We start from the raw sequence: 10,000 nt of genomic DNA, 5'->3' as shown, positions 1-10,000 counted from the left end.
ACAACTATAACACTGATGCTTGAATATTCAATACCACCCATGAATACATTATCAACTACCACTATTAATGTCCTGAAATGTGTAAATAAGTTTTCCCCAACCAGGAAGCAATCAACAGATGAGAAAAAAAGCAACAGAAAGTTAAAAGATAAAGATGAAACGGGTTTCAAACAAGGGAATAACTAGAGAAGAGAAGAAAAGAAGAAGTAAATACATTCTTTGTTTATTTTTTTTACTACTTCTCTTTGGCCAAACTCCCTTTTCATGAAATGATATGTCATTGGTTCGTACTCTGTGAAATTAATATTCTGTTATTGTTAATAGAAATATTTTTATTTATTCTTAACTTAACCCACAGATAATATACAGATACAATTGATAAGCTAATAATGTCAATACAAAATATACAATAGATGATGATTATGTGATGAATCATGACAAAAAATACTGCTACAAAATAAAAATATAATCAAATAATCAAAGAGAGAAAAACAGACCATACAACGGCCGCAAAGCAATAAGGTAGTGATAATACTAATAATGGTAATGATCATTATAATAACAGAACAGTTGAATAAAAGGTGCCCATATCATTGACACAATAACATTATAACAATTATGCCTTACAGTTCCCAGTCATTACAACTACCCCATTAATGAGGATCTTTTCAATGATAAAATTTAAGGCAACTGATACTAATCTAAGGTGCAATAGCCATCTGCATCATCTACAAGATATAACAATGTGCACAACAACAATGATAAATGATATAAACATTAGGGTTATCTCTCTCTCACACCACACAGATATGCAGTGTATATGATCTATACATATATATATATATATATATATATATATTAAATATATGTATATATATATATATAGATAAATATATATATTATACATATATATATAATATATAAATCTATCTATAAATAAAAATATATAATAAATATATATATATATATATATAAAAATATTATATATATATATATATATATGTAATGCTGTAAGTATATGTAATATATATATATAAAATATATATATATATATATATAATATATAATATAATATATATATGTATGTCTATGTCTGTATGTATATGAGTATAAATATATATATATAAATATAATTTTTATTATTTATTAATATAAATATAAATATATATATATAATCATATATAATATATATATAATATATATATAATATTATATATAATACATATATAAATATGTGTGTGTGTGTGTGGTGTGGTGTGAGTTGTGTTGTGTGTGTGTTGTGTGTGTGAGAATATTATATATAATATAAATATAATAAATAAATTAATAAATATATATATATATATATATCATAATATATAAATATACATATATATATATATATATATATATATAATATATAAATATATACATAAAATATATAAATACAATATATATATATAATCTATATATATATATATTATATATATATACATAATAATATATATATACATATATAATATATTATATAGATATATATAAATATATAAATATGTATATAAATATATTATATATAATTATATAAATAAATATATATTATATATATATATATATATATATATATAGTATATATATATATGATTATAAATATCTATATATATTAAGTATATATATATATTATGTAAATATACGTATATATATGTATATATAAATAAATAAAATATCTAATATATATTAATATATAATAATACCATATATATATATCTATAATATATATAAATATATATATAAAATATAAGAGATGTGTCTTGTTGTGAGTGTGTGGTTGTGAGGTGTGTGTGTGATGTGTGTGTGTGTGGTGTGTGTGAGTGTGGAGTATATACATAAATATATAATAAATATATATATATATATATATCTATATATACATAGCCAACATATATAAGTATATTATAAATCATATATATGAATAATAACTAAAATATATATATGTACATATAAACAATATATAAATTTTTGTGTTATTGTGTGGTTGTGTAGATTGTGATGAGAGTTTTTGATATGATATATCAAGAGGTAGTGTGCACCATCTCTAATTCTATGTCAAACTCTTATAAATAACTACTCTAACACAAACAAAATCACACAAATACAAGTAACAAACACAAAAAGACCCTAACCATCTAACAATAAATCTCTCACATTACTCCACACCTCAGTCACAACAAACACTCAAACCTCCTATCACCACACACACTCACTCACAACTCAAACAAACTCAATATCTCACACTTTGAAGAGAGAGTGGATTGTTTGTGAGGAGAGATATTATATGATGACTGTAAGAGTGTGAGACAACAAAACACAGTCACATACACAAACACTACCTCACTCAAATCCTCAAACACACACACTCTCTACAATCTCACACACACACACTCACACCACCAGGTCACTCATCACACTCACTTACTACACACACACACACTCACACCCACACAGACCCACACCCTCAAACTGATGACTCTCACTCACACACTCTCACCGACACGCCACTCCTCAACAACTCTTCACTCTCTCACTCACTCTCACACTCACTTCATACACATCAAACTCTCAATCACTGACACACACTACTCTACACTATCACACCTCACACTCTCTCAACCACACACTCACTAACTATCTATATAACAACAACTCAATACATAAAATCCTCACAATCTCTAAGTATAAAAAAACCTATAACACCAACCCCGCACACCAACCCCCCCACCCCCCCCCCCACACAAACCCCACCCACCCATAACAAAAACTCTCACACACAATCTCACTAATAAACTATACTAAAAATCACAATCTAATCACTACTCAAAATCACCCAAATACCCTACTACTAAAACAAAACAATCTATACTATAACACACACTATCAAAAAAACTATAAACTGAAACTCTAAACACTCACTACTAAAAAACAAACAAATCTAACAACATAACACTCACTAAAAGAGATGGTGAGGAGAGAGAGATTTTATTGTGAGAGTGTGTATAGTGTAGTGTGTGTGAATCCCTTAATAGAGATAGGTGCATAACAAATAATAACAATCAAACTCTCAATCTCTCAATCAACATAAATGCCAATATCTAACCTAAAATCAATAATAACAATAACAATCACAAACTACAAAAAACTACCAATCCACACCTATGTGTGTGGTAACACGATACCTCCTATAGCAATGCACCACACATGTAATTATACACACACACAAAAACACCCCCACACCACCCCACACACACACACACCCACACCCATAATAATATAAAAAAACCTCAACCATCAATATATAAATCTATCTATCAATAAAATAATAAACAATAAAAATATATATAAAGTCTGACTATATATCTCATGAACAAAGATATCGAAATGTAAACACCCCCCAGAAACACACACCCCCACACACATACCTACACCCACAACACCTAACAATATCTATATACTAAAACACTAAACACTCCTATCAAACTAAATAACATCTATAAAAATATCTATATCATCTCTCTCAATAACTAACACTATCACAATAAAATAATATTACACGACTATATTTCAAAAAACATCTAAATCAGTATATCTTCACTCAAACTAACACACTCTCACACTAAAATCTATCTATATAACAATAAATATATCTCAAACAAAATCAACCCCACACCCCCCACCCACCCCCACCTCCCCCATCGAATCACAAAAAAATCTCACGACACTCATCTCACCACACTCACTACAAATCTAAATCTATAACAACTATATCACCACACCATACATTTATGCACAGAATCGCACGGCAACAATCAGAAAACACGACTTCCACTTGTGCAATGTGCAAAAAATAAATTGACAAGGCAGGGCAAGAGCAGCAAACTTACCGATGCACACGGAGGCGATGATCACGAGGAGCCTCATCTTGCACGGCTGCAGCATGGAGGGGGGAGGGGGGAGGGGGGGGGGAGGGTCGGTGGGGTGCAGCGCCCCACGACCGGCACCTGTGGAGCGCAAGACGGGGGCGGTGAGAGACATTCAGTAAATGCTTCTTGAAATAGTATTACTAATGCTAACATATCAGGAATTCATATATTTGTACGTATAAATTGATATATGTGTATATATTATTAATTAATATGTATATATATATATATATATATATATATATATATATATATATATATATATACATATGCACATACATATACTTTTTTAAATACAATGGGTGGCATAACCACACACACACACACATCACACACACACATATATATATATATATATATATATATATATATAAATATATATATAATAATATATATATAAGTATGTATGTATGTGATGTATGTATGAGAATATAACTTCTATACTATATATCGTAACTACATATATATAGTATATATATTAGCAATATTATATAGAGAGCGCATACATACATATATACATACATACATACATACAGTACATATATATATATATATATAAAGTAGATCGAGTATATATATATATATTATGTAATATTATATATATATATATATATTTATCCGATATATATAATAATATATATATATATATATGATATGTGTGTGTGTGAGTGAGTGTGTGTGTGTTGTGTGTTTGTGTGTGTGTGTGTATATATGTATGTATATGTGTGTGTATATATATATATATATATATATATATATATATATATATATATATATATATATATATATATATATATATACTCTCACACACACACAATGCGTGCATGTGTGTGTGTGTCTTTTCTGATTGTTTCCCCGGCCTTCTGGCAGAGTTATCGATAAGCACCTGACCTCATGGATTCGGGGTGAAGGCACAGGAAGTCAGGATTTAAGCAGTTTCCTGAAGACTTTAGGTGGCGCTGACACTTTCTCTTTCTCCTGAACATTACAGGCCAAGCAATGCAGGTCTCTAATGGACGATACACATACACACACACACACACGCACAAACTACCTCTCCATCAATCCCTCATTAGCAGATCTCTCTACATTAATCAATCTCACTCACATTTTCCGACTCAACACACGCAACAACACACACACAAACACAACACACAAACACAACATCAAACCACACAAACAAACACACGCAACATCCACTCAACACACACAAACACACGCACATACACATAAACACACACAAACACACACACACACACAAACACACACACACACACACAAACATATATACAAGCTTACATAGATATGCATACATAAATGCACTTTACAAAAAACATTTCCATGTGAAAACAATTGAAGAAATCAGCTGGAAAACTTCACTGGAAAACCTCAGAGTTTCAGAAAGGCCGCCCACTTTGCTGAAGCAAATTCTTACGCCCATTGAGGATGCAAAACTACCAGCTACCTTAGATGTGAAAATTATTTAGGGCGACGTTGGGTATTGGGTATGTGATACGCCTTCAGACTTTAGCCTTTAGGTGGGCCACTTCTCGGAACTGCTATGGCCTTTGGGAGGGTGTAACTGTTATAGCCTTTGAGTGGGCGTCAGCTCAGAACTGCTATAGCTTATGATATAATATATAAGGGGGACACCTCAGCATTCTATAGCCTATGTGGCCACACCTCAGAACTACTTGTCTAGGTGGTCACACCTCAGAACTGTTGTTGTCTATATGGGGATGCCTAAGAACTGATATAATCTATGAGGGGGACACCTCAGCATTGCCATATTCTATGTGGTCGACAACTCAGAGCTGTTATAGCATATGTGGGCGACACTTCATAACTGCTATAGTCTATGTGGGCGACACCTCAGATTTGCTATAGTCTATGAGGGTAACACCTCAGAACTGCTACATCTATGTGGGCGACACCTCAGAAATGTTATAGCATTTGTGGGCGACACCTCATAACTGCTATAGTCTATGTGGGCGACACCTCATAACTGCTATAGTCTATGTGGACGACACCTTGCTATAGTCCTATATTTGACAGACGAAGAGACCCTAAGCTATGTGGACGACCTAAGCTCTACAGCCTATGTAGGTGTCACGAATACCCTTATATAAAAATATATTACCCCCCCCTTTTTACTGAACTGCTGCAGCCTATGTATGTGACATATCAGAACTGCTATAGCCCATGTGGGCGACACCTCAGAATTTTCAGTCTATGTGGTTACATCTTAGAACTGCTATAATCTATGTGGGCAATAAAATATAACTGCTATTCTATGTGGTCACATTTCAGAGCTGTTATAGCCCATGTGGACAACACCTCAAAACTGTTATAGACTGTGAGGGCGACACCTCAGAACTGCCATAATCTATGAGGCCACACCTCAAACCTGCTATAGTCTATGTAGGTGACACCTCAAAACTGCTAATCTCTGTGGTTACATCTCAGAACTGCTATAATCTATGTGGGAATACGATAGAACTGCTAGTCTATGTGGTTACATCTCAGAACTGCTATAATCTATGTGGGAATACGATAGAACTGCTAGTCTATGTGGTCACACATCAAAACTGCTATAGTCTATGAGGGCGACACCTAAGAACTGCTATAGCCAATGTTGGCGACACATCAGAACTACTGTAGTCTATGTGGGCGACATATCGAATTTGTAATAGTCTATGTGGGGGACACTTCAGAACTGCTATAGCCTATGTTGGCGACACCTCAGAACTGCTATAGCCTATGTTGGCGACACCTCAAAACTGCTATAGCCTATGTTGCGACACCTCAGAACTGCCACAGCCTATGTTGGCGACACCTTAGACCTGCCACAGGCCGGGAAGGGGACAGAAGTAGCCCTAGTCTGAACCCCAACAATAGTCTTCTAATCAGGCTTAAAGTCAAGAGAAAGTCCCAAGGCATTTCCCGCGGACGAACATCCACACGACCCGCCTGCTTTCATGAGGGAGTCACGGACGAGTCCAGCTAGTCCAGCGCTGAATAAACACTCTTTTCGGACTAGCCAGTTTGGGGTTCTAACGCTCTTGTTTGCTATGTTCTATAACTTGTTTTGTAAATGGGGAAGCCATGCTATTAAGAGTGGAGTCCAGCGAGTCCAGCACTGAAAAAAACACACTTGGGACACGACAGAACTAGCCAGTTTGGGGTTCTAACGCTCTTGTTTGCTGTTTTCTATAACTTTTCTGTAAAAGGTGAAGCCATGCTATTAAGAGTGGAGTCCAGCGAGTCCAGCACTGAATAAACACGCTTGGGACACGACAGAACTAGCCAGTTTGGGGTTCTATCGCTCTTGTTTGCTGTTTTCTATAACTTTTTTTTTTGTAAAAGGTGAAGCCATGTTATTAAGAGTGGAGTCCAGCGAGTCCAGCACTAAATAAACACTCTTGACGGTGGGACACGACAGCACTAGCCAGTTTGGGGTTCTAACGCTCTTATTTGCTATTTTCTGTAACTTTTCTGTAAAAGGTGAAGCCATGCTATTACGAGTGGACTTCTAGAGTTCGACCTCGACCGTAGACCTCGACCTCGGCTCAGCAACTTGGGTCAAGGCGGGACGGGACCTCTGAGAGTGAGGAACACTTTCCCTTCCGCCAAGTGCTGACGTACATCGGGATTTCCTGGCCGACGTGAAACCTCCCAGTCTTAATGTCTCGGATGAAAAAAAAAGAGTCAGGTTAACAGTCTCTTGCTCTTGATAAGAATAATGGGCGATTTGTTATCCTTTTTTTTTTCATTATCAAAACCATCGTTCGGATAACAACACTGGCATCGTTACTACTATTTACATCATTATGCTTACTATGATTATTACCATCACCATCATCCTAATAAAACCGCAATTGCAATCATCAACCACCACCACCACCGCCGCCCTCCCACTCCCTCGCCGCGAACGGAAAGAGATGGAAGAGAAAACGACAACAATTTCCGACATAGCTCCACGCGCCGATGACGTCATCACGGAACCGTTTTCCTCCAACGAACTCGAAAGTTATTCCTCGAGGAGGCAGGTTGACGCTGTTCGTGGGGGTGTTATCATTGCCGTCATTGTCCTGATGAGGATAAGCATCTTATCACTTTTATTATCATTATCGTTGTTGCTTTTGGCATTTCCCGCCACTATTGGTGTGCTTGTTACAATGATAGCAAAATCGTAGTCCACATCTGAGCCATTATACTGTTGCCATTATCATTAAATATACTCTTTAATCTCTCTTTTTTTCTCTCTTATCACTACAATCGCAACCAATTCCATGATTGCTATAATCATGACCGAACACAAGCAAGCACAAGCCTCGCCAGCGCCCGGAGAAAGATTCGCTCGAGAGAAAAAACCTGTAATCCCCAAACAAGCAACAGGTGAGCGCACGATTTTCATTCATTCGCGCAGCTCCTGACCTTGATAGGGGGGCGGGGGGGGGGAGAGGTCATCGGCAAGGGGGTATGCGACGGGCGAAAGGGAGCAGAGGTCATCGGCCACGAGGTTTGGGGCGGGCATAGGGGAAGGGGTCATCACCTTGCGGGTATGCGACGGGCGTGGGGGCGGAGTGGGTATGGCTTCCCTGTGTTGACGCGCACCTGCACACTCTCACATGCATGGGAAGGGAGGGAAGTGCGCATGACGCATAGGGAGCTGCATCTCGGCGCATGTTGCAGATGACCTCTGCGTCGAGCGAGTGCTTTTGGCTCCTCGCTGACGCCCAAAGCAGAGAGGCTGTAGGGCGTATTTTCATGTCAAATAGGAAAACCTGATAATCAGCGGTTGGCAACTCCTGGGCGCCGCCCGGGGGAGAACTTTCTTCCCGGCGAGCACAAATCCTTCCAGAAAAATCTCCGGAGGAAAAGAATGACTGAAAGAGAGCAGGAAAGAGAGAGCGAGGCAGAGGGACGACGCACGCACTCACGAGGCGTCGCGACGCGCGGACGTCAACGCGATCGGGAGGGCGCTACCGAAGGGTTCCTGCGACCGCCTCGAAAGACTGGCATCACCCTGCCTCTGGCAACCGCGGCCGCTGCAACGCGATCGCTAGAAAGCTGCTCTGCAAGTCCTGCAACACGCGAGTTCCCCTAGGACACGTCTTAGAAAGCGGCTCCTGCGCCGTTGTCCTCAAACGACGCCTTTTCCGGAACCACGACGGAGCAGAGAGAGGAAAAGACACGCCCTAGACTCTCGGTGATCATCGCGCTCCGCCATCACGCTCTCAAAAGGACGAAAAAAAAAAAGAAGAAAAATTTCGCCGAGCCAGCCGCGTCGCTAAGACTCATTCTCCGTGTCAAAACAAAGCGCACTTAGCCTCTATGGTTCGGGTCAGGTGCGAATGCCTGGCCCACACTTGCCGTGTCAGCTTTTTTCTCAATTTCTTTTCTTCGTTTTCACTGCTGGACCGACCCAGAAAACGAGGCCAAACGCCGACGCAAGCAGCCGAGGGCGCGCGCGGGAAAGGCAAAAACCGCGGGAATCGAGGCAAAAAGGCGCTGGAGGGCCGCTCGGACATCCGTCGATGCGGATGTCCGAGCGACCTCGACGGAAGGAGTCCGTTTGGTCGGTGCGAAAGGGCTAGAGAATACACAGATACATACTATATCTATATATATATATATATATATATATCTATATATATATATATATATATATATATATATATATATATATATATTCATTTATGTATATATATTATATACATATATACATATATACAATATATATATATATATATATATATATATGTATATATATATATACATATATACATATATATATATATATATATATATATATGTATATATGTATATATGTATATATGTATATATATATATATATATATATGTATATATATGTATATATATATATTTATATATATATATGCATACAGATAGATTGATAAATGTTTATAAACCCATACGCTCACACCCATAGTCACACACAGATATATAGAACAAAAGTGAGAGACAGAGTGAGAAAGAGAGAGAGAGAGAGAGAGAGAGGGGGGGGGGGGGAGAAAGCGAGA

General features: G+C 37.1%; 1 protein-coding gene across 5 annotated transcripts in view; it reads right to left on the bottom strand.

Annotated features, from left to right (window-relative positions):
* The window catches only part of LOC122250529 (uncharacterized), a 49,542-nt gene that overhangs the window by 16,489 nt on the left and 23,053 nt on the right, over positions 1 to 10,000 (bottom strand). For all 5 annotated transcript variants that reach the window (XM_043011990.2, XM_086533918.1, XM_043011992.2 and 2 more), the window contains exon 2: positions 3,915 to 4,031. In XM_043011990.2, the coding sequence (XP_042867924.2) occupies positions 3,915 to 3,969 (55 nt within the window). In that variant the 5' untranslated portion in view covers positions 3,970 to 4,031. The remainder of the gene's footprint in view (positions 1 to 3,914; positions 4,032 to 10,000) is intronic.

Source organism: Penaeus japonicus, unplaced genomic scaffold (genome assembly GCF_977035675.1).
Source record: "Penaeus japonicus unplaced genomic scaffold, GWHDUDI00000001_assembly GWHDUDI00000040, whole genome shotgun sequence".
In the NCBI taxonomy this organism is placed as follows: Eukaryota; Metazoa; Arthropoda; class Malacostraca; order Decapoda; family Penaeidae; genus Penaeus; species Penaeus japonicus.
The sequence above is the reverse complement of the archived record's forward strand: the minus strand, read 5'-3'. Positions and strand labels throughout refer to the sequence as shown.